The sequence below is a fragment of the Hippocampus guttulatus genome, chromosome 7 (genome assembly GCF_054856545.1).
Source record: "Hippocampus guttulatus isolate MCC_2025c chromosome 7, RoL_Hgut_1.0, whole genome shotgun sequence".
Lineage (NCBI taxonomy): Eukaryota > Metazoa > Chordata > Actinopteri > Syngnathiformes > Syngnathidae > Hippocampus > Hippocampus guttulatus.
This window is the reverse complement of record NC_141267.1, coordinates 19,133,633-19,158,652: the sequence shown is the minus strand read 5'-3', so window position 1 is coordinate 19,158,652 and position 25,020 is coordinate 19,133,633. Positions and strand designations below refer to the sequence as shown.

General features: G+C 42.0%; 3 protein-coding genes across 6 annotated transcripts; 1 reads left to right on the top strand and 2 right to left on the bottom strand.

Moving 5' to 3' along the window:
* Positions 1-231: 231 nt before the first annotated feature.
* Positions 232-4,354, bottom strand: sgcb (sarcoglycan, beta (dystrophin-associated glycoprotein)). Its single transcript, XM_086116701.1, has 6 exons — positions 4,193-4,354; positions 3,388-3,597; positions 3,021-3,206; positions 2,582-2,773; positions 1,943-2,074; positions 232-1,843 (listed from the first exon to the last, which is right to left on the bottom strand). The coding sequence occupies exons 1-6, from the start codon at positions 4,205-4,207 to the stop codon at positions 1,634-1,636; spliced, it is 945 nt and encodes a 314-aa protein (XP_085972827.1). The 5' UTR covers positions 4,208-4,354; the 3' UTR covers positions 232-1,633.
* Positions 4,355-5,551: 1,197 nt separating this feature from the next.
* On the top strand, positions 5,552-12,467 carry spata18 (spermatogenesis associated 18). Of its 2 annotated transcripts, XM_086116726.1 has the most exons (12): positions 5,552-5,750; positions 6,794-6,899; positions 7,184-7,299; positions 7,370-7,488; positions 8,158-8,253; positions 9,013-9,129; positions 9,220-9,451; positions 9,953-10,111; positions 10,190-10,365; positions 10,745-10,868; positions 10,946-11,005; positions 11,819-12,467. In XM_086116726.1, exons 1-12 carry the CDS (start codon positions 5,664-5,666, stop codon positions 11,873-11,875), a joined length of 1,449 nt encoding a protein of 482 aa, XP_085972852.1. In that variant the 5' UTR covers positions 5,552-5,663; the 3' UTR covers positions 11,876-12,467. The 2 variants fall into 2 exon arrangements, with proteins under 2 accessions (XP_085972852.1, XP_085972851.1); XM_086116725.1 differs by having other exon boundaries at positions 5,553-5,750; positions 10,946-12,467.
* A 3,965-nt stretch (positions 12,468-16,432) lies between these two features.
* usp46 (ubiquitin specific peptidase 46) lies at positions 16,433-22,695 on the bottom strand. Of its 3 annotated transcripts, none has more exons than XM_086116365.1 (9): positions 22,374-22,695; positions 20,815-20,895; positions 20,178-20,391; positions 19,268-19,524; positions 18,123-18,199; positions 17,954-18,037; positions 17,653-17,814; positions 17,136-17,214; positions 16,433-17,054 (listed from the first exon to the last, which is right to left on the bottom strand). In XM_086116365.1, exons 1-9 carry the CDS (start codon positions 22,407-22,409, stop codon positions 16,953-16,955), a joined length of 1,092 nt encoding a protein of 363 aa, XP_085972491.1. In that variant the 5' UTR covers positions 22,410-22,695; the 3' UTR covers positions 16,433-16,952. The 3 variants fall into 3 exon arrangements, with proteins under 3 accessions (XP_085972491.1, XP_085972490.1, XP_085972489.1); XM_086116364.1 differs by having other exon boundaries at positions 17,617-17,814; positions 22,374-22,694; XM_086116363.1 differs by having other exon boundaries at positions 16,433-17,214; positions 17,617-17,814.
* Positions 22,696-25,020: the final 2,325 nt, after the last annotated feature.

Genomic DNA, 25,020 nt, shown 5'->3' with positions numbered 1-25,020 from the left:
AGTGCTTGAAACTTGACGGCCAAAGTCTGCTCGAGTACGAACCCGCCCAAAGACGCCGTTCAATCATTTACGTGCAGTTAATGCCTCACTGTCTTCCCCTTTTACGTCGAGATAAGTGCGTTCCTGACGGCCGAGCCCGGATTCTATTCCATCATAAAAGGCCGTCGTTTTCAAATGGAGCACGCGCACGCCCCAAGACCTTTAATCAAAACACAAGATAAGAGGCAGCAGCACGCTGACACGCCACGTTTTTATTCAAACAAACACACCACAATGTTGTCAAGCAAATGTTACACATTTTCCCATCAATCCTCATTGAGATTGTACAAAATCCAAATAATACTCAAATTTGGTAGTATTAACCCTCCTGTTATGTTTTGGTTCTTGAGAACACAAAAAATGTTCTTGGGTTAACATGCATGTGCTGGATATGTTTAGTCATTAAAAAAAGAAAAATGTGCTGGATATTTTTAGACGTAAACAAAATCCAAACACAATGGATATAAAAATTGGACACATCTCTGTTCAAATACCAAGTTTTTGTGAAGCAAGACCAAGATGAGGCATTTCAAAACATTTTCCTCCATTAATGTGACCTATACTCAGCTTAACTGATGAAAAAATATTTGAAAGGGGGCGAGGGGGTAAATAAAAATAAACAAATGAAATTATATCATTGGAGTTATGGGGGTGTGCAGAATTAACCAATCACATTCACTTTCTTTTACTGAGTCAGCATACACCCGGAAACATTTAAAGTGTCTTTGATTAACCTCAAGTGAACTTCAGATGTTCTAGTAGGCTTTTCCTGACATTTTCTTGAAAATCGTGCTATTTTTAATGTCACAAAAATCTGGCATTTGAATAGGGCCGTGAAGATTTCTTTAATAGAACAAAAATAAGGCCATCAGGAGAATTTTTATTTCAAAAAAATTATTTTCTTCGATTTTTCTTGAGACACCTTGATTTGACCTGCAAAATGAAATAAAATTTAAAAATATGATAAAATCCAGTAATTAACTTTTTTTTTTAACTAAGGCAAGCAGTATAAGTGCAGAATGGATCAAATGACACATTTTTTTCTTTTTTTGGGAAAATATATATAATTTAAAGAACAAAAAAAAGGGCCCGGAGAGTTTACGGATTTATTTAATCTGATCTTTCATTTTGGGATCCAAATGTTTTTCTTTTTAACTGTCCAATTTGACCCGCGGTATAACAGGAGGGTGAATTGATCGATTAACCGGATCGTACCTGTGAGAGCCGTGTGCAACATTTTGACCGTATGAGCTCATTAAGATTGTACAGATGTCTGGCTAGTGTAAAGCACAATCTATCTTTTCTATATGAAACTCTTCTCGTGAAGCCAATGTAATGATTGACAGCTTGAGAGCTTTAAGCATGACTGCAGTGCATAAATCCTACTAATCACTTAGTGGTCAGTAAACACGTCACACACACGCACACACAGCTGCCAAATAAGTCCCTGTGCAACCCTCAAGGATATAAATAATAATAATAAAAATACTGGATGGTAAAACAAAACACTGCATCTTCCAAACGCCTGTGATCATGTAATCCACAAATAGTTTTTTTCCCCTTCTTTTTTGTGATAGGGAGGCATGGGTTGGGGTTACAGTCCTTGGTGGGTGTTTCGGCACGGGTTGTCTGAGGTCTGGCAGCCCATGTTGGGATACTTGACCTGCACGCGGAATAGCGTGCCGTCGGCGCACATGCACAGCTTGTAGCGCTCCACGCCCTCGTCAAAGTAGATGTCGCCCGCCGAGTTGGGGATGCGCGTGGCGTTGAACATGACCGAGCCGTTCAGCACGATGCTGTTCTCCTGCGAGCAAGGACACGTTTACATTTTACGTACAGAGAAGCTCAGAAACAGCTGCGTCGCGGGTTTTAGTGTGACGCGACTGCGTGCGCTTCGACTTACGGCTCTGAGCTCAATGTCGCCGCCCATTCGGAACTCGACGGTGCGGCCCATGATGTTGACGCCCTCGTTGCCGCGTATGATGGCCTTGCCGTCCCCGCGGATGTTCAGGTCCGACGCGGCATTGCTGGTGATCTGGCGGCGAGACCATACGTACCAGTTGGAACGAATGTACATGCAGCAAGGACTAAAAGTTCCTTTAGATCAGAACCAGGAACTTTTTGAAGAACCTTGTATGTTTGGGAACTGAATAACAAGAATCTGCCAATAACGGAAGCCCTCGAATAAGTTGTAAATGCATAAGGTGCCACAAGGTAGCAGGAAAGCAGTTCAAACAGAGAGGATCATAAAGCATAAAAAAATATGCACAGTCAGGATGAACCAATGTTACATAAACAATTATATTCAACCGTGAAATTGTTTAACAGAAACCACCTTCACCTTATTTTTCATCACCTTAGCTAACAAACGAGTCTAAATAACACACGAGTACAAACTGACGTGACATTAGAGAAAATTTTATTCATGGGAACTTTTCCGGGTCAAATTAGAACCTGAACTGTGTGTACCAAGCACCAAAGGTACCTGGAACCAAAGATGATATAGGATGAGCCTTGCTTAGATGGTTATTGAGACAATTACCCTTTCTGTGGAGGCCTTCTTGACACTGAGCACCTTGACACCTTGGGGCAAGTGGAACTCGTGGTTGTCGTAGTCGGTGCTGAAAAAAGTGGTCTGGGTGCGGGGGTCTGTGAATGATATCCCGGTGTCGCTGACCACCGACGTCTTATCCTTTTCCACGCTCAGCTTGGAGGTGCCCTGCTGGAACACCACCTACAACAACACAAACATTTAACATTTGGATCAGTGGTCGCTGAACTTTTTGACACAAAGTGGGATCTAAAAAAAAAGGAGTTCTTAATGACTAACAGCAAAAGTATTGAACGAAAAAGCACAGTTCAGCTGTATTTAACTTTCAAGTGTAACTGCACTTCAGCTGTAATTCTTAAGTGTACCACTAGAGGGAGCCCACGTGAATCACTGATTTGCTCTTGAGGTGGAGGTTTTCGTTTCCTCTTACCGGGTTGTTGTTGCCAACGATGAGCAGGTCTTGGTCTTTGCGACCCCCGACAGTGCTTTTGTGCAGTGGGTGAACCACGCCCATGTCGGCCTTCTGCTTGAAGCGCAGCAGACCCGATTCGTGGAATTCCATGCTGTCGCATCCGTTTGGACCGATGCGGATCACCGTCCATATGACCAGAGTGATCTGAATGGAACAACAGCAAAGTGGCAGACACATTGAATGGGATGCATACCTGACAAGTGTTGAAAAAAAAAAAGCCAATCACTGTATTTATTTACCACATTACTGTGTCTAGATATGCTTTTTTTCTTCATTTAAAAAAAAAAAGGGGGGGGCACTACATTTTTGTGACCAGTGTACTCACGATGAGGTTAATCAAAGCGAGGAGGAAGAGGAGCACGATGACGCACACGGCCATGTTGCCCTTGCGCCCGCGAAGACCCGTCTTGTGCAGACGCTCCTCCTCGATTGGCACGTAGCCCGCTTTGAAGTTGCTGTTGTGTTCCTTGTTGGCGCCGCGTCTCTCGATGGCCTTCTCCCGCATGGACTTCTTCACTGGCCCGTTGGCGCTCTCCTGGGGGGGAAAAAAACAAAACAAATGTTAACCACACATCGTTAAGCCAGATGTGAAAAATCATACTGGGGGGCTGCAACGTACGGAAAAAAAACTAGGACCGCCACTGCTCTGTGGGATATGCATTTCTACTTTAGACATATGTGAACTTCTATTCTCTAAACTGACAACGGCTCTTTTAAACAATTACACCAATGAATCAATGCAACAGCCCTGTTTAAATTCTCATTAAACTGTGTGCTGATATGCGTGTATTATGAGACAGCCAGCCTGCATGTGCGGCCATCGCTAAAAATACACCCTTCCCAATTTAGCATCAAAACAGATCTATTAAACCGTTACTTATCGGCGCTCTTAGGGTTAGTTCCTCGTCACGCAAGACTGGTAAATGTCAACATTTGGCATGCAACACAGCTTTTTATTAAACAATTACGATCCAGAAGGCCAGTGTTTATTACACTGGAATGACAGCGCGCTTGCCTTAAACACGAAGCGTCTCGGGCGCAGCACACACACGAGCGTAACTGTCCCCTTAGTACACACAAAGTTGTGTCACAAAAGGAGAAAATAAGAATAAATTGAGACTATAACGGACCTGCTCAGACGCCATGTTGACCCTCCCTCTCTCTCCGACCGGAGTGCGAGTGCGTGGGGGGTGGGACCACCATCAACCGCCTTAGTGTTCTTCTTATCCAAACTTATCGTGTTTTGCGAAATGTATTAACTGCTGTGTCGCTTTAATGCAAAGTACAGAAACAATCGAATAGCTGTGGTGTCGACTAGGAGGTTTCAAATAATGTGATGTTCTTTTCTGGAAGATGGTACGTTCCGATCCAACTAGCCAATGGCAGGAGGATCCCAGAAATAGCAAACCACATTTTATAGACGTTCATAGTTTCCAAAACCCGGACAATAAACTAGACCTTGTATTCATTTTTATCAAGTTATTTGATGATTTTGAACTGTAAAACTGTATATAATATAATTCTGTGGTTCTTCAAGGCTTTGAGCAACTGCATTAATCTAATGTTAAAAGTATCGTCCATCTCATATTCATACTCAGCCGTAGATACAAGGAGACATTTTTTTGCCATAAAAAGACAAACTATACAGAAGTTTCCATTTGAGTAATGCTTCTCAATTGTTTTGTGTTATACCCCCACTAGGAAGGAGAAAACATTTTGTTTCCTCCCAGCTCTCCGCCGCAACAATAAATACTATACCATTTGTCTAGAAAACTGTTAGAAGTACACTTATGGATAGCGGGTATAACTTTATTAACACACACGAACACACAAAAGAAGAAATATAGGTCAAATTACATCAAAGAATAACTATGTTTTTTAGTCTGTCACATAAAAGATTTAAAGTTTAATTTAATTTGTCGTAAATAAATACATAAATGAGTGACACTGTCACCTACTGTAGTAGGTGCGTAGTTAAACTTTATGTTGCATGGAAAAAATGTTTAGTTTAACATTATTTTTAAATGCATTTAATCCATTAATTTAACAGCTGCAAATAAGTGCTTTATGGTCGAAATGTGTAGAGTCAACAACGCCCCCAAGTGCATTTAGATTTACTTGCAGCTCGGGTGTTTTGTTGTTGTTCTTATTACGTTTAGTTATTTAATTATTTAGTTGTTTGATTACCACATCGGTGTATTTTTGTTACTAACCTAAGCATTCGGCGTAATTTGAGGGTGTGTGATTTTTTTTCACATTTTTTTTGTGTCCATTTTCGATACACACTTGAGGACAGCATCCAAATGGAGCTCATTTTCGTCATGTCACCACTTAAAATGGTGAACTAGCAAACTAACAGGTAAACTACCTTTATGGAATGATTAAAATTGGATTAAAAGCACATCACCGGCCACACATTCTCCGTCTGAGGAGTCCGGCTGCTGTGAAATAAAGGCCAGCAGAAGATGACGTGACGTTGCCTCACCTGTAGGCGGGGACAACTCTTTGCGTTTGTTGTTTTTCTTCGTTCACTCACGAAAACGGAGGAGAGTTTTTTTGTTTGTTTGTTTTGTTATTTTCGCTGCTCCAAGGAGCACAGATATGGCGGATGCTTTAAACACCCTGCTAACTCAGTCCTGCTTCAGCGTTTTACAGGACAGGTTGGAGAAATGGCAAAGAGACTATCATGTAAGTTCCTTAGGAATTTAAACTTCACGCTAACCTGACATAGGGCTGTATACGTCATGATGTATAGACGTAATGGCGCTAGCCTTGCGTCATGGTATGACTTCAAATGACATATTAACTCGTGTTTTTAGTGCGCGCGTAAAATATTTTTTAAAGTCACAAAATACGGTTATTTAGCACTTTACAGATTTTCAATTTGAGTTTGGTTGTTATAGGAACAAGTCTCCATGGCCTCCGAGTGACGTTTCCCAAAGAGCATATTTAAAGATAGTTCACTCTCGGCTAATTCCTGTTTTGTTCACGCAAAACCGGAAGTGCTTTTGTCAAGATTATTTCTAGTGTTTTGTTTGCTAAAAAGTAAGGTAACTATTGCAACTATCGGGACATTAGACTGAATACAAATTATATACGTTTTTATCTTTTGTCCGGGGACACTAGCCATAAAGATAACAAAATGTTAGCAAGTTAGGCTATAAATTATCCTGTCATCAACTCGTACTCGATTTGAGTTATCGCGGGATACACAGAAAGGCCATTAACGTGTTTTACGGATTGGTCACGTGATATTCCGCCTATAGTTGATTAATAGTCTTCAATCATGTTTTCATATTTTTGTGATGTGGGAGGGAACCAAAGTACCTCGAGAAAATCCACGCAAGCACGGTTTTAACAATGCAGAAACGTAAATCAGGGGGTTTGCCCTCAATGATTCTTTGTTGAATTTAAGAAAAAGGAAATGAAAAAAAACATTACATCCATTATGATATTCAGTTATAATTTTCATTGTATAGCTCTGTACTGTTTCTAGTATTTTTGTGTGTTAAACATCACCAATATATCAGCATTAAAAAAAAAAAGAACTCTATGCTCAAAGCAATCAAAAGTCAACACTATTATGTTTTTCTCTCTCTCTCTCTCTCTCTCTCTCTCTCTCTCTCTCTCTCTCTCTCTCTCTCTCTCTCTCTCTCTCTCTCTCTCTCTCTCTCTTTCTCTCCTTCTCTCTCTCTCTCTCATTCATGAGAGCAATGTTTGTGCTCCCCAAGGTGATTTCCTGTGACGAGAACATGAATCGGTGCTGTGAGATGATGGAATTTACGGCCAAAATCCAAGGACAGCTTTTTGCGATTCTTAATTCGGTTGCTGCTGAAGGTAACCACTCTACATAAGGTGTTGTGGATATAAAAACTCTACACACCCCTGTCCAAATACTAGGTTCATCCATCCATCCATTCAGCCAGCCAGCCAGCTAGCCATCCAGCCAACCATCTGTTGAGAAGATTTTTTAAAAATTGAGTTATACAGTTTATAAGTCACATGAAGGGGGGAACCATTTTGAAATAAATCGGCACATCAACTGGGGTGTGTCGACTTCATATCCACTGTATCTATATGCGTATTAACTGTCTGACATCCATTCTCTCCCTGTGACTCAGGTCAACACACAGATGGAGTTTCCACGCTAAAAACGCGCCTGCTTCCATGGCTGGGGGCTTGTTTCTCACCATTGCAACCTCCTGTCCACAAAGACACCGATTTCAGTCTTTTCCAGGTCACATCAACCTTTAAAGTAAACTAATGGCGGATGATGCTAAATGGACACAATTTTGTGCGCTCACCAGGATTTGGCAGAAAAGGAGCGAAAGCTTAAGGAGCTCCCTAGCGGCAACATGAGCGACATGCAGTGGATGGAGTCTCAGCTCTGCTCCACTCGCCTGGAGCTGGACTCGGTTAAGGCAGAGTGAGTCTGGCACATGAGGAAAATAAAGTAAAACTACTCACGCCAGGAAGGTGTTTTTAGAGGGATACTTTCACCTGGTTGTGTTTTATGAGTGTTGCTAGAATTGATAAAGTTCTACCCAGTACCAAGATGGTTGCCCTCTTTGCTATTACTGGTACCATTGTGACTATGTTAGCATTGCGCTAGCAGACTTAAAAGCACAGTTATGTGGTTGCTCATCCACCGCCCAAAAGTGAACACGTGCTGTAGAAAATTAACAAATGGATGGAATGCAGTAGGGCGGCCCGGTAGTCCAGTGGTTAGCACGTCGGCTTCACAGTGCAGAGGTACCGGGTTCGCTTCCAGCTCCGGCCTCCCTGTGTGGAGTTTGCATGTTCTCCCCGGGCCTGCGTGGGTTTTCTCCGGGTGCTCCGGTTTCCTCCCACATTCCAAAAACATGCATGGCAGGTTGATTGGACGCTCTAAATTGTCCCTAGGTGTGAGTGTGGGTGTGGATGGTTGTTTGTCTCTGTGTGCCCTGCGATTGGCTGGCAACCGATTCAGGGTGTCCCCCGCCTACTGCCCGAAGACAGCTGGGATAGGCTCCAGCACCCCCCGCGACCCTAGTGAGGATCAAGCGGTTCGGAAATGGAATGCAGTACTTATAAAGGATGTGTTTGTTTTCTCCAGGCTGAATGATGCTCACAGGGATCTGAACAAGACAAAGAGCAAAACGGCCACCACCCTACAGACCACTGAAGAGGAACTACTGCAACTGAAAGAAGAGTAACTGAAACACACACGAGTTGCGTTTTATCATGCCCGCCGTGTTATTCTAAAAAACAAAAAACATAGTGCTCCCCCCTAAAATTTTGTGAAATAGCTCCTGATAGAAGGAGAGAAAGGACACTGCTCTGGGGGCCTCGTCTAGGAATTTGGAACACATTTCTGTGGTGCAAAATCCCCTTCAGACCTAAAGTTCCAGGAAATATTCCAGGTACTATTAGTTCACGGAACTAATATGTTTCCATCTACGTTATACATATTACAAATAATTACATCCAAATTATTTGGGAAGACCAAATATGCCGGTCAGCCTGGCGGGCCAGTGGTTAGTGCGTTGACCTCACAGAGGTCGTGGGTTCGATCCCGGCTCTGGCCTTCCTGTGTGGACTTTGCATGTTCTCCCCATGCCTGCGTGGGTTTTCTCCAGTTCCCTCCTACATTCCAAAAACATGCATGGCAGGCTGATTAAAGACTCCAAATTGTTTTTTCACATTGAGTGTGAGCGCGGATGGTTGTTCGTATCCGTGTGGCCTGCCGGTTCAGGGTGTACACCGCCCAAAGACGGCTGGGATAGGCTCCAGCACCCCCCGCAACCCGTGTGAGGATAAAGCGGATCGGAAAATGAATGAATGAATGAATATGTCCTTTGAAAGTTCTCAGTGGTGGGTGAGAGTATCTGTTGTGCAAATGTGCCATTCGATGATTTCCCCCTGGCATTGTATTAATCCATAATTGTGTTTTGTTGTTGTTTTGTTTTAGCTTGAGAGCAGCACACTTACAAAAGGACCTTTACAAGCAGAAGTTGGATTCCTATCACGACTATGAGCGTCAGAGGTCAAAATTGAGGGATGAAGTGTCATATCTGAGCTCACAGCGGTACAGTATGATCACGCTACTCCACACACACAATAAAAACTTTCAGTCCATATCCAGCAAATCACTCATGCCTTAAATCACCTTTGACAGGCTGGCCAGAAGCAATTCCGTGAGGCTTCCGTCGAGCGTCCGCTGCAACTCCACCCCCCTGAGATCCGAGACCACCCCGCGGTCGCAGCTCACCAGCTCCTCCCGCCTCATGCGCGTGGTGTCGCGCTTCAGTGACCTGTACAATGAGGAGCGTAAGGAGGCGCAGTTACAGTTTCAGGGCTACTTGAATGACTTGGAGACGGTCCGCAGGATCATCTTCATTGCCGTAGTGGTAAGAGTCACAATAATAATGTTACGTTCCTTTTATCTTGTTCGAGGCCATTTTTGGCCACTTGGGAGACATTTTCATGTTTTGTTTTCATGTTGACTGAATGTGTTGGAATATACACTACAAGGTCATCGTGTAACATTTACACTCTCCCACAACGAGGCACTCGATAATGGCCACACCAACCTGAAACTGAGGTCCAAGTCGGATTTAAAATGTAAAATTTGCACACTCACAGTTGACTACGAGGCACTCTAAAGTCACTATGACAGTGGACTGTGAAGGGCGGATGCCTTATATGACTTTGATTTTTTTTTTAACCCTTCTTCCAATTTCAGTCTGTTGGCACAATGCCTGGGTTGTAAAACAACATCAACATTGACATTTGTACATATGAGGTGTGCCCTAAATTCTCCATATTCCAAACCAGGAGTTTTCCCCTTCACTGCAGTCCAGAAAGAGGTTTTAACATGTATTTGTTTGTTGTGTGTCGTCACACATCAGGAGTCCTTCAAGGCAGCGAAACTGGCTCACCGTCTCTTCAGGCTGCGCGCTCGCAAAAGTTTATCCTCATGTCACTTTGGGCCCGAAAGCCTGGAAGACACTGTGGTGGACTACATCGTCCGAAACCAGGACCTCTACGATGTGGAGAACAGCGTCGAGGTAAAAAGGAACAGAAACATGTCATGCATCATCAGAGGCTAGTGTGCACCTGCGACTTTTGTGTTCACCCCGCAACAGGAAGTACTTAGCGCCATGAACCTCAACCCTCGCATCGCCTGCATCCCAAAAGTCAACTTTTCCGTGGCCAGCCCGTTGATTCGGGAGACGTGCAAGTTGGCCTTCACCATGCAGACGTTGGACCCGCCCATCGACTTGGCCTTTGCCAGTGACGGGGAACTTTTCATCAGCAACAAGTATGGCGCCAAAGTGTACAACTGACATGCGGAGTAGATCAAAAGGACTAGCTCATGCTAAGGAAGTTAGCATTTCCTTCTCCTTTACTTCAGGGTTTACCAGTTTCCCTCAAACTGTGAGTGTAGGAAATAAATCGCTGTTCTTGGTCCACATTATAACACATTTATAGACTGTCAAGTACTAACAGTAAGATATGGTGACATAAAAAAAAATTGTCATATTAAAAAAATTAATTAATTTAGAATCTACAACACCCCTCCTAAATTTTATGGGGGAATTTTTAAAACCTATTAAAACAAATACTAAATCATGAATCATTTGATTCAGAACTCCCGACACTTGTGAAAGTACAATCATTGAATCCTCTCTTCCCGACAGGTACCGTCGCAGCCCCGACTCGGACCTCTCGGCCCAGTTGGTCTTGTACCACGTGTGGCCCGCTCTGATGCAGGGTGGCACCGTGCGCGCCAAGGGCGAAGTCGTGACCAAGAAAGGAGCTGTGGTACTTGAAAGTAACCCGAGTGCCAGTTAAGATAGTGACACTCTGACGTTGTGATCTGTCTTCATATTTGTTTCCAGTGGAGCAGAAGTCCAATCAGTTTCATGCGCTCCCAGTCTCTCAGTCCAACTCGCAATCTCGTAAGTGTCCGTAATGGTACCGATCGCATTTTTCAAATAGTCTTACTGCTCTCTGTAGAGGCTCGAAACCTCCTTTGGAATGCTATCTGCCATTAGACTCGCCTATGCATGCTTCACTATTCACAAATCCACCCACAGTAAACCCTGTTCATTTTTTAAATATAGTTGCACCTCTCCCCACACTTAAAACACACTTCAACGTGTTAAAAAACTTTTCAAAATATTCCGTAGTGCCTGGGAGACTATTGTATAGTATCATTAAAAGGTATGGCGGAGGGGGAAGAAGCCTCTCATGGACAAGTGTTGAAATCAGTGGCAGTTTTGTCGGTTAAAGTTTACTTTAAATCTCACGCATAAAATAAACGAGAATTAGACATTGTCTAATTTTCAACAGCACAATCCAGACCCCAACCAGTTCATTTCATCAAATGAAAGTCAGCTAGCTTCGTGCTATAACAGCACAACACGTAGCACCATAGACGACAGTTAGCATAGATGTTACGTTTACAGTACATGTCGATGGATGTCAGATTTGTAAAAATATTTTGTCCAATTAGATTCATGGCTATAAGTGTTACCATGCCAATCTAATCTGCCCACAGTCTTTGGAATTAGTAGTTCTCTCTTGTAGAGTTTAAACTATTTTAGCAACGGGACTGTAGATGGTAGAGTAGCATGCTGTTCTTGTCTGCGTTTTAATATTTTCAATAGTAATGATGGCTTTTATAAATGTGACATGAGATTACGTTAATATGCATATTTCTAATACTTTTTGGCTGAAGTCTCCCTTTGCTCTTGACTTGATGTTTCCAGACATTTAACAAAGGGAGAAGCTTGTCTCCGGACGCTCTCTCCGCCAGCTGTCTGTGAATTCTTTTTGGAACCATGACAGGAAGTAGATTTTGACCATGCAGAATTTAAAAAAACAAAAAAAACCAAAAAACGGATTGGACTGGTCAGTTTACATCTCACGCAAGAAAATATCTGCCGCACTTTGCATCCGTGTGACCGGAGGCCGCACAGTAAGTGGAGGCAAGCTAGCCTGGCAGTTATGTCAACGGCTACTCGGTGCTAAAGTCAATGTTAGGCATTTTTTTGTCCATCTTAGGGTTTTTGTCCATCATGTAATTGTGCACTCTTGATATGAACCTTGAGCTGGATACGAAGGCTAGCTAATTAATGCTCAAACGCCTACTTTAACCCCTCCAGTATCACAGTGACTGATATGCAGTATGTATAATCTTTCTTTGTTTTATTTCCCCTTAATTGCTTTGATGCAAAGTGCCCACAATATGCATTACCTCACTTATGATGTAAATAGCTTGTGTATTAACATGACATTTAGGAAACCACAGTACTGCATTTTTGGCCACGTAGACGTAATACGATTAGCTTGCTATCAAGCTAGGTGCAGTAGCGTGAATGTACCACTTTTATAACGATTTTTGTGTGCTTTTTAGTTTTGGAGGGGGGGGGGGGGTTGCAATAAAAATGTCAACCTTGTTCCCAAACTTTATTGAGGTAATTATTTTACGTTGGAAAATGTCACAATGTTTCGATTAACAGTATTGAATTGTTCTGATTGTCGCTATATATAAGTCACGACGTAATTTATAGTAACTACACAAAATAATTATTTTCGAATCCAAAGTTGAATAAGGAATCAGTCTTTCCACGATGCTGGAGGTTCAGTTCATTATTTTAACAGCAGGTGGTGGTGCTGCTCAATCAAAAGAGGCCAAGAAAATGGGCACGTCATTTAATTTGATTTTTTTTGCAAAATAAGAAGTAGAAAGTAGAGATGTCTGTCGTCAAGGGTGTAAAAGTAAAAAGCCGTGAAAAAGTAAACACAGTTACCTATTGCTCAGCTGTGCACTCGAGTCCAAATTTCATTTGTGTCGTGTTTTTTATGATTTTGTGCGATTGGGAATGGACGAAAGTGTCCCTGGCACCGTTTTTGCGACAATCATTGTCATTAATAATAATAATGAAAGAAAGGCAGATCACAGTTCAACTGAGGTGTGTCACTTTCCACTTGGCCATTTCAAACACGTCATTACAGCCGCTGAGGCGGTCATGACCCGGCTGCCGGACGTCAACTTGTTGTGACCGGGCGGCGTTTCTTCCTCGGTGAGGGTCCGCTCGGTTTAGCTCAGTGGACTGCTGTGGCTTGACGCTAGTTGATGCTGAACGCTCAAAAAGTAAAACACAGCTGAAGTTGCTGTGATGCATGCCAACTCCAGCTGTTGGGGTCATAAGTCACCTGTGCGGGTGTGAGCCTCCAAAGTTACTACATGGCCGGGACGTGTTCACGTTTTGAGCTGATGTGGTGTTGGCATGAAAAAAACAAAGTGTGTGTGTTTATGTACGTGCGTGTGTGCATGGGTGTGCATGTATGTTCTGAGAAAATTAATTTTATTTCTCCTGTGAAGTAATGAACATGACAATCAGCCTCCCGTGGTTTTTTTTCTCCTGGGACGTACCGAGAAACCTTCCCTGACGCATCGCCTACACACACACACACACACACACACACACACACACACACACACACACACACACACACACACACGTTTGCTGAACACTTGACGCACCAGGTGACCTGCAGCAGACAAGCGACTGATGGACTCATTACAATGCAGTGATGTAATGATGGCAGCTCCCTCACAAAGTCCTCACTTGAACCCGTAACCTTGTTTTACACTCTCATTCAAAATCTTACGCCAAGTTGAAAACCCAAACTCTCATTTGGAAACCTCACCCTGGCCTCTACAAAGGCTTGTTTGAAATGGGAAACCTGGCTTCAAACTCCAATTTGAAATCAGATCCCTCTTTTGAAAACCCAACCCTACTTTAAAACCCTCATTTGAAACCCAAACCCTCCTATAAAAGCCTAATTTGAAACCCCAGCCTACTTTGAAACCAAAGACCTAGTGTGAAACCCGAATTTGAAACCCCAATCCTACTTTAAAACCTTAATTTGAAACCCTAACCCTATTTGGAAACCATAATTTGAAACTGTAACCCTAGTTTGACACCCTTATTTGAAAACCTTGCTCTAGTTTAAAATTCAAACCAGAGTTTGAAACCATTCTTTAAAACCCTAACTCTCGTTTGAAATGTTAATCTGAGTTTTACACACTATTTTCAAACCCTAATCCGAGATTGAAAACCTAACTCTCGTCTGACACCCTACTTTGAAAACCTAGTTTCAAATTCAAACCCTTATTTGAAACCATGTATGTACTTTTACGATTACTTAAAAGATGTTACTCTTAAATGACAATGACGTCACAATGACATGATAACCGCAGACAACATTGATGGTCACTTTTATTGAGATTGTGCGTTAGCATGTAGCTCATAGCCAGTAAAATACTCTTTCAGATGACTGCCAATCAGACATCTCTATGTCATCGTCATCACCGTCACTATCATCTCTTCCACTGGGTGGCGCTCTCCTCGCCACGGTCCCAGTGAAGAGCTGACAAAGCCAGTGCAGAAGCGCTTTCTCCACCAATCACAAGACAGTACGTTTTGTTACCGAGCGGGAAAAACGGCACACGGTTAGACGCAAAACTCTTGAGCACATCTTAAAAAAATATTGTTGCTGTTTTCTACACACTATTCCATTTATGTCAGGGTTCCCACAGGTCCTTAAAGTTAATAAAAATCCAGAAAAAAGAAGTTGTAAGATTATGTTCTTAATAGTCCTTAATTTTCAGGGAAAGCTTCTAAAATCAATAAAAATCCTTAAAAATTAACCTGTGGTGTTCATTTCATTTGTGTATGGGCCGAATAAAACCATGTCTAGTTAGGCGTTTTTAGCCGAAAAAAACGACCATGTGTAGTAAGGCGTTTTTAACCGAAAAAACCCCAACCATGTATAGTAAGGCGTTTTTAGCTAAATAAAAGACCATGTATAGTAAGGCGTTTTTTACCGAACAAAACGACCATGTATAGAAAGGCGTTTTTAGCCGAATAAAACGACCATGTATAGTAAGGCATTTTCAGCCAAAAAAAACGACCATGTAAAGTAAGGCGTTTTCAGCCGAAAATAAAAGACCATGTATAGTAAGGCGTTTTTAGCCAAAAAAAGGCCATGTATAGTAAGGCGTTTTTAACCGAAAAAAACGACCATGTATAGTAAGGCGTTTTTTACCGAAAAAAAACGACCATGTATAGTAAGGCGTTTTTAACCGAAAAAAACCGACCATGTATAGTAAGGCGTTTTTAGCCGAAAAAAAAGACCATGTATAGTAAGGCGTTTTTAGCCGAAAAAAAAGACCATGTATAGTAAGGCGTTTTTAGCCGAAAAAAACGACCAAAAAAACGGGCGCTTTTAGCCCAAAAAAACGCCTTACTATACATGGTCGGTTTTTTTCGGTTAAAAACGCCTTACTATATATGGTTGTTTTTTTGGCTAAAAACGCCTTACTATACATGGTCTTTATTTTCGGCTGAAAAAACGCCTTACTATACACGGTCGGTTTTTTTTCGGTAAAAAACACCTTACTATACATAATCGTTTTTTTGGCTAAAAACGCCTTACTATACATGGTCGGGTTTTTTTCGGTTAAAAACGCCTTACTATACATGGTCGTTTTTTTTGGTAAAAAAAACGCCTTACTATACATGGTCGTTTTTTTTCGGTAAAAAACGCCTTACTATACATGGTCGTTTTTTTTCGGTAAAAAACGCCTTACTATACATGGTCTTTTATTTTCGGCTAAAAACGCCTTAATAGACATGGTCGTTTTTTTCGGCTAAAAACGCCTTACTATACATGGTCGGGTTTTTTTCGGTAAAAAACGCCTTACTATACATGGTCGTTTTTTTCGGTTAAAAACGCCTTACGATACATGGTCGTTTTTTTTCGGTAAAAAAACGCCTTACTATACATGGTCGTTTTTTTTCGGTAAAAAACGCCTTACTATACATGGTCTTTTTTTTCGGTAAAAATCGCCTTACTATATATACATGGTCGTTTTTTTGGCTAAAAACGCCTTACTATACATGGCCTTTTTTGGGCTAAAAACGCCTTACTATACATGGTCTTTTATTTTCGGCTAAAAACGCCTTACAAAACATGGTCGTTTTTTTCGGCTGAAAACATCTTACTTTACATGGTCGTTTTTTTTGGCTGAAAATGCCTTACTATACATGGTCGTTTTTTTTTCCGGTTAAAAACGCCTTTCTATACATGGTCGTTTTTTTGGGCAAAAAACGACTTACTATATACATGGTCGGGGTTTTTTTCGGTAAAAAACGCCTTACTATACATGGTCGTTTTTTTTCGGTAAAAAATGCCTTACTATACATGGTCCTTTTTTTTCGGCGCTACAAAAAATCGTGGACTAAAAGTGCAATATTAAACATAGGGAAGGATTTTTAACGTCAATGTAAAGGTCTTAAGGTCCCACGAGGTTCAATATTTTATGTTTATTGATGAGCAACAAACAGTGTTCGAATGAACAGAAACAGTTAAAAGTGATGGGAAAAAAAAAACTATGGAAGCCCAAATTCGATGGCCTCCTTGAAGAGGGACAATGCTAATGTCTTGCACTAAACGCTTAAAAAAATAAAATAAAATTACAAAAATAAAACTGCAGTGTTGCTCGTCTCTGACAGTTAGTGCTATGTTGCAGGAATAAATAAGTTCAATAAATAAGAGACTACAGCCGCAGAATGTCTTGTACATGTGCCGTGTCGGCTGATCCCATATTTAGGTAGTTTTCCAAAATTAAAATATCACTTTAAAACCCTAAAAAAAAATGCATAGGAATTGAGAGGAAGGAGAATGGGTCAATTTATACACCATCCTCTGTAGAGTATTTTGCTTTGCATAAAGTGCGCTCAGATGCAGGCGAAGTCAGTTAAAAAGTTCAAGAGGGGCTGTGTTGTCACACGTGGAGGAGGAAGACGACGAGGAGGCGGGGGTGGGGAGTCACTCCCTGGACTGGTAGAAGAGGATGTAGCCCGACTCTGAGTTCTTGGAGATGTCTGAGGTAAGTCCGTAAAACTCCTCTATGGCGTGAGCGTCGATTTTCTGCGGGGACGTTTTTTTGACCGATGAGACAAACATGGCTCGTGTACAAAAAAGAACAAAGAGAGAAAGAGGGTGACGCACCTCCACGATGTCATCGTCAAACAGCAGCCAAAAACCATGACTCTTCACGATGGTGATGTAATGCCCTCTGTTTGGACCACTAAAGGAACACACGCGAGCATTCCATTACACAGCGATGTCAGGCAGTCGTCCACCCGGGGCGGACTGCAACGGACGCGTGCGTGCGTGGCTGACGGAACGTTGACAAAGTTGAAATTCCTGCTTGGTGGGCGAGATTCAGTTTCAGCTCTTTACGCAACTCTGTCAAAACATGACTTAATTTTGAAGTCATCACTTCATGGCCAAGAAAATAACAAGAGGTCAAGAAATGCGATTTTAACCCTTTCAGGGACAGCTTATCATGTGATCAGGTTACATGAAGTGCGTGAAAGGGTTAATATGAATGCTCTTGGCTGATATTTGACAAGTTTCGGTGTCGACGCGGTCACGTGTTGATCCGACATGAGCACAAGGTCGGCCGATCGTCCGCCGCGCGCTTCACCTGCCGCAGTGCACCACCACAGCCACCAGGTCGTACATGCGATCCAGGTTGACGGCGTCGCAGGACGTGTTGAAGAGGCGCAGCTCCAGGGGGAAGACCACGCGGTACGACAGCTTGGTGTAGCGGTGCAGCTGCTCCATGTACTTGAACCTCTTCAGGTGCAGCGCCAGGATCATGGGCAACTTCTTCACGCACATCCTACCGCAAAAGACGCAGGTGGGTGGCCCAGATGAGTCGAGTTCTGTGACTAATCAATTCAGCCCCGACAAAAGTACGGCTGGAATTGATGGTAAATTATTTGGAGGAGCCCGTGAGTGACCGAGCTGCGTTCACAGACCGTTTCTGGGCCTCCTGCTTGCTGCAGCACATCTCGCAGTAGTACTTGTACTCGCTGCACAGTGTCTCCGTGTTGCTGAAATCCCTGCGGAGAGAACATGAGGGTGGGGGGGCTGTTATTCAATCTGACCTACTTTTCCCACTCTGTGCCGTTTCAAAATAAAATCTACCTGAGGCAGTGAGTTATCGACGTGTTCTGCTCCACGTCCACTGAAAGGTCGAGGAAGTCCTCATCTTTGCTGCTCACCTGGTAAAGACGTTGAGGGAAGCCTCAGACGGTGGCGGGCAAACTTTGGCATTCAAGTGACACTCAATTGGATTTTGGAAACGGACAGATGGGCCAGATGAGGTTAAAAAAATAAAAAATTAACAACAATTAAAATGCAAGTATAATAGTTAATTTTAATGATAAACAATTATTTAAAAAATTATTTGAGTCACCAATTATTTAATACAATATAAAATTATTAAAATGAATACCGTTTGATTTGATGAAACAATTCTGTCATTTTTAAATGTATTTATAAAGAATGATATTATAGTTAACCCTTATTGAAATTAATTAAAAAAAAAAGTTAAACTTAAACTAAATGTAAACTTGTTGATCTCATGAGCATTTTTTTATTTTATAATTTTCGAATAAATAAACTGACATTGAGATGCTGGTACAAATAAACTTTTTCTTCATTTTTATTTCACTCAAATAATTCACATTTTTAAATGCATATTATGAATGAATTTTATTACATGAAATAATTACTTCATATAATGAATTTTGCATAATTTTTGGAAATAAAATATCAATAATATCAAATAATAAATTATAGTAAAAATATTTTTTTCTAATTTAAAAAAAATGGTGTAAAATTATTTTATTTTGTAACTTCCAATCAATCATTTCACATATTTAATAATAAATTTGAAAAATGATCAATACATGTCACTAAAGTTATTGCAACATTTGGCTTGTCCCATCCGAGGTTAAGCAGTTTATTTTAAAAATAAAATTCAATTAATAATAACAACCAAATAAATACAAATTCAATGAATATATAAATTGCTTATTTTGATTTGATTTTCCACTCGTCCCACCCATGACTGAACTTAATTTAAAAAATAACGTTATTCGGTCTGCTTCTTACATTTTACGATCGATGATGAACACAATGGAGAAAACAAACATTTATTTTACTCGAAATACATTTTTTTCCCCATTTCCTTGCGTACAAGGAATTCAATTCCCGCCTGCCGAATGCCAACGAAATGAAAAAGATCTCCGCTTGAATGAAGCCAATTTTCCCTGATGGCCACCTACCGTCTCACAGTTGAGGCAGCGCGTCTCGTTGGTCAGCGTGCCTTGGAAGATGTCATGCACCCAGGTTGGCTCCGTCTTGTTCTCGGCCGCCGCCGCCGTCGTCGTCGCCATCTCGGTGTCGGCGGGGGGTCCGTTGTTCTTCAGCCGGCCGTTCTGCTTCTCCTGCTTCTTCTCCTCCTGCAGGATGTCGGCCACCGTGTTCAGCAGGTAGTTCAGGAACTCGTGGGCGTCCTGCTGCATGTAGTTGTCGAAAAGGTCTGCAAGAAAAGAAAATCCAGATTACAAAACCTACGCATTTAGCCTGTCAGAAAGCCGCCGAAATTGAGATGCGGGAAAGGCTCCTATGAAAGAAAATTAGCCACGCAGAAATGTACAATTCATGTGCGCCCTGCAGGTGGCGGTAACGTCCGCCATCATTGCTGGCTGGAGAACATGGGTCTGCAAACTGTGGCTCCGGGGCTGCATCTGGCTCTTCTCCCTCTGCTGCCGCTGGATTTCATTTCTTTCAATCATTACGTTAGTATCCTACAGTTGAAGTGAGCACATTTGATTTTTTTTTCAATAACAGCATTACAGCCTGAGCAATAGGTATTTTTTTTTTAGGCTGATGTCAATTCCAATAACCGATTAATTAAAAAAAAAATGGAATGAAAAAAATTGCTTCTTTTTGAGCCCCTTAATGCTCAGTGCACTAAATATCAATTAAAGGCACAACATTTGGTTGTTTTACAATAATTGTCTTTTCTTATTTTTTTTAACTTGACAACAGAGAGAAAAATTGGTACAATCAGGAGAGGGGGTGCGGGGGGGGCGTTTTAATCTGCACCCATTTTGACACTTCTTAAATGTCAATCCCTGTACTACAAACACATTTAAAAAGAAACAAGTGTGAACGTTCATGCCGCCTCACCGTTCTCCTTGCGCAGGCGCGAGATGAACTTCTTGGGCGGGATGACGCCCACTTTCTTCTTCTGCGTGGCGATGGAGTGGAAGAGATCGGCCAGGCACGTGAGCAGGTTTTCCTTCTTTTTCTGCTGGGCCTTGTAGGCCAGCACGTTTTCGCGGAACGGCCGGCAGAAATAGAGCGCCTGCAGCACCGAGTTGCAGTAGCACGTGTTGCCAAACTGCAGGGAAGGAATCAAAGCCAAAGGACGGCAACCCGTGAGATGCGTTCAACCTTCCTCTTACGGCCGTTCTGTTCAGAAACAGTAAGAATGCCCCCCCCCCCGGGTCAATCTGACCCAGGGCACGTTTGTCCATCCACATGTGGATTAGCAACTCCATTACTAAGCATATCAAAACATGTTTAGTGCATTCCGGCTCAAAGATCTTACTTGAATGGTTTAAAGAAGCCAAATTGAACAAACACTCCCTTTCCGTTCAGGAGCAGAAATTGGGTCAAATTGACCTGGGCATGTTTAATGATGTAGATAGTAGAGAGCACAAAAACAGTAAAACTAGACTCGATTGTTTTGAGCTACGGATGTGGGCACGGAACTACTTCAACTCGTATCCGAAGGAACGACTGTATTTGTGTCGATGCTTACGTTGACCAGACCAAAGTAATGTTCATTGATGGGGAACTGCTCGGGGCCGATGTCTTTCTCCAGTGCGGAGGCATTGGTGCCCTGCAAGCAGAGAGACAACAACCAAAAATAAGGAAGATTTGACCTCGACAGAGATCTCCATGACAGTCTTTCCCACAGACTGCCGTTCATTGGATAAACGAAAACGGAGCCGGTCTAAATTGTCCAGGTGTGTTTTACACATGATTGCCAGGCCAGAGCGTTATCTCTGCTTCGAGTCGGATTTTTCCCTCCGCGAGCTCAAAGCGAGGCTTTGTTGAGACGACACCGCCGACAATTTAGTCGGCGGGCGCCTTTGACGGCCCGTGGCGCTCGGTTCCGAGCGTCAAAGCAAAAGATGTTGAATGGAGCTTTTGTGCCAGCGATCCGGGGGAAAGGAATAGCATTAGCGCACATTTACATCAATCGCTGTCTCTCGATTCATTGTTTGCTTTTCTATCAGCAGCAAGAGCTTTGAACATCCAGTCAGGAAGGAGCCTGACAGACTCGTGGACAGATAAGAGTGTTTAAGATTCAAGCAAAAAAAGTCAAATAAAAAGGATAGAGTCCAATCCAACCACAACATAGCCTGCTAAGTGACAAATAGTCGAACAAATATGGAGTTTCATAATTTTTTTTCTCCAAGTTTAGTTACAATTAAGGTGTTCTCCCCAAAAACAAAATGAAGGGTTGAGTCCAATTATCTTCAAACCAAAAAGTGGTTAAATTCAGTGGTCTTGCATTAACCTTGGTAAACCAAGAGGTGGCCTAGACAATAAAGAAGAACAACAGCAAACACAAGATTCAAATTTTTTCACTTCAGTAAAACTTGACTTTCCTTTTGGTGGATGTTTTGAGTTATTCCTTCCCTTTCAAAATACCAATATTGGTACAGTCCATTGTGTGAACCAGGAAGTAGGAAATGGCCAAAATTTGACATTTGACTGATTTTGGAACCTTACGTAGTCATGAATAAAATGTTCTCCACACAATGCACAATCAAAAAATGGAACAGTCCAATTGTTTTAAGTCAACCTAGAATCTAGCTTACTTGCTAGAAAACGATCAACCAAGTACAGCGTTTCACCATTTTCTACACTTTAAACATAGGTTTGTAGCGTTTTGTGGTACAAAAGGGAAATTCCTCCACCGCAAACTAAAGAAACTAACTAAAATTGGTATGGTCCGGTCATCCTACGTCACTACGTCATCGTGACGGCATGGTGGGTTTTAGCGAACCGGGAGAAGCATGAGTGCCTGAACAAGCACGGATGACGATTCAGTACAGTGGTGCCTTTCTCTTGCCCTCTGGTGAAAACTTCACACAACCATAAGGCGCTAACGCTCTCTCTCTCTCTCTCACACACACACGATAAACGACAGAGCAACAGCTATCGGTCATATTCAACGGACCCCAGTCAGCCACGTATTCGGCTTTAAGTGCCTACTTTCGGTCACCGCACACCACAAACCCTCGCTCAGGTCAACATGAAGAGAGTACTCCAGCTCGCGCCACAGACACCCGAGCACTTAGTACTCACCATGTTACAAATGGAGGCGATGTTTCTGACAGTCATTTAGTTTACTGTGTACCCCTGGCCGCCATCTTCAGGAAATAAACATGACCGACGGAGTAAACAAGTTGAATTGCAAGGCCACACACACTGCAAGAAGCCCAGTGGCGGCGTCGTAACGCAGACCCGCGGCACCATACGGGCAGCGACGACCCCCGAGTGACTGCAAAGGAACTCAGAGACGAAGCGGCTTCATTGCCAAAAGATATGAAAATACAACATAATGGAGGCAAGTTCCGAGGGCGAGGTTTATTATGTTAGCAAACAAACAGGAAAATGCTTCCGTGGTGACGTCATATAGCCCTGCCCACCTACCGCCAACCCAATGATTGGCTCAGGACTAAGTATTTGATTGGTTCAGGACTAAGTATTTGATTGACAGTGACATGCACCCAATCAGAGGGTGGGATGGTGAAATTTGACTTCGCTGCAACCAATCATTGGCATCTCCAGTTAATTGAGCAAGGCGCCAAACGGAATGATTTGGGGGTCGGAGGAATTTGGTTGACAGACAATTTCAGCTAATCACAAAGTGGAATAGCAAAACTTGTAGGCTGCAACCAATCATTGGCATCTCTTATTTGTCAATGGATGACGAAACAATGAATGAAACAAGAACGTTAATAAACAAAATCCAAAGATACAAATATTTTGTGTTTATAATCTTTGGATATCTTTGTTTTGTTTACATTTAACTCACATTTTAAATATATAAGGGTTAAATTTTTTTTTTCTTTTCACGTATTTGTTTTTACTTGACATTATTTTCTTGTCTCCAAGACATACAATTTCCTATATTAAGACCATCCAAAATGTTCTTACTTCAGAAACCAACAAGTGCACTTTACTGCAGCTAGTGTCGTTTCCACTGAAGCTATTCACGAGCCCATATGTGTGTCTTCTGTCGTCTACTCCTGTTATAGTCTGATCGTGCTTGAAAGTGAGCGTAAAATGTCATGTAAATCAAAATTGTGCAAATCAATCCAGGAGAGATGATGGCATAAAACTCATCGATCAATTAAATTGATGTTAAATGATCCAGTCCGCAGATTCTACGATTTCTTCCCCATGATTTGTCGCTATGAACCGGGCTGACAGGATCTTGAGGTTAGCACCAACGAACAAGACAGCTGACTCAGAAAATTCCAAATTAAATCGACCAAGTGTCGTGCAGAATTTGAGAACGAAGAGATTAAGGACACCGCTGGAACAGAGAATGCACGTGGTGGTATGCATGGTGAACAGAGCAAAGTTGGGCGGAGTAGTAGTAGTAGTAGTAGTAGTAGATTTTATTTATAAGCGCCTTTCAAGACACCCAAGGACACTTTACAATAACAAAAAACACAAAACAGTCTTGCCATTGAGCGTTTTTTTTTTTTAGAAAAACATGAATCAATGATTTTGTCTACGTGAGTGAAGAAAGGACCAATTTACTTGGCAGTACAGTTCACAGTTGCAGGGTTAAGAGTTAGTTCAAGAGACTGTCGTTATAGTACCCTCACCTGTAATCATTTCAAGTACAAAGCACAATACAAACCATTATAGTGTAATATGACTATGTGAACCGTTCGGACTTTTGTAGTTTTTTTTGGTGAGGAATTGCAAATTTGTTCAAATTTAGCTTCTGAGGTGCTTAATCTATATGAAGTTGGAATATCCAAAATAAAAACGACTAGATTGAATCTAGGAAGAAAAAGAATCATTAAATAAAAAATAGAATACAATTTTACTCAATTCATTAAAAATGGCGATGTCTACTGTTCCCTTTGAACTCATCAATAGTTTGTAATTTCCTCTATTTATTAAACTCTTAAAATCACGTCAGCACCCCATTGCATTATCCAGCATGCCTGAAAGCATGATGTAGCCTTGAGGGGGTGGGGGGTGCTTTTAAAACGGTCCAGTATTCTCTCTGTAGGGGTTCTCCCACCCTCAGGCTGCACCATTCCGCTCTGTTTGTGCTTTCACAACAATCCCTTCGCAATTATCTCCTTAGCATTTAAATGTGGAGCCAGAAAAAAAAAGAAAGGAAAACTACAAATAATTGGGATGAAAGGCACTTCAAAAGGGAAAAAGGGCAACGGAGGATGGGGAGGGCGTCGTGTTTTGGTATGAAGCTTCGTTTGCTTACATGATGTCAGCCTGTAATTGACGAGGAAACAATTGCAGTGGTGGCCTTTCAATACAAAACGTTCCACAGACTTGTTTTGCTATTTCTCTCCCTGTGTGGACGGATTATATTAATTTGTCTGAGTCACGCCGTTTTTAAAAAAAAAAAAAAAATTTTTTTTTTTTAATTGACTTCGTCATTGCTCTTGGTGTGCTTACATGTGGCTGTTTGGAGGGTGATGAAGACTCTCAGTGGCATTCATGAAACAAAAACAAAATCAGAGTTATCTTCCTCTTCGGGCCGTGTAACTGATGTTCTGCTGTGGCCACCTCGGAATTTTGTTTCCACAACAAGTTCACGCCAGGTATGTGAAGCGTGGGATCCAAGGCAGGATGTTTGCACTTTCACTACACACGCAAGATTTTTTTCATGCATGGTGGTTTGATAGACATGCGTGTGTTTCCGGTAAAAGCAAAAGTAAAAAATGTGAAGCTGTGTCAAACT

Coding starts and splice junctions, on each gene's coding strand:
- sgcb (XM_086116701.1), bottom strand. Junction 2,075..2,581: donor AGAAGGCCTCCACAGAAAGG/GTAATTGTCTCA, acceptor TCTCGCCGCCAG/ATCACCAGCAATGCCGCGTC. Junction 1,844..1,942: donor GCGACATTGAGCTCAGAGCC/GTAAGTCGAAGC, acceptor CCTTGCTCGCAG/GAGAACAGCATCGTGCTGAA.
- spata18 (XM_086116725.1), top strand. CDS start 5,664: ATGGCGGATGCTTTAAACACCCTGCTAACTCAGTCCTGCTTCAGCGTT. Junction 9,452..9,952: donor TCATCTTCATTGCCGTAGTG/GTAAGAGTCACA, acceptor GTCACACATCAG/GAGTCCTTCAAGGCAGCGAA. Junction 10,112..10,189: donor ATGTGGAGAACAGCGTCGAG/GTAAAAAGGAAC, acceptor ACCCCGCAACAG/GAAGTACTTAGCGCCATGAA.
- usp46 (XM_086116363.1), bottom strand. CDS start 22,409: ATGACTGTCAGAAACATCGCCTCCATTTGTAACATG. Junction 20,896..22,373: donor TCGCCTCCATTTGTAACATG/GTGAGTACTAAG, acceptor CTCTGCTTGCAG/GGCACCAATGCCTCCGCACT. Junction 17,215..17,616: donor GTGGTGGTGCACTGCGGCAG/GTGAAGCGCGCG, acceptor GTGTTCCTTTAG/TGGTCCAAACAGAGGGCATT.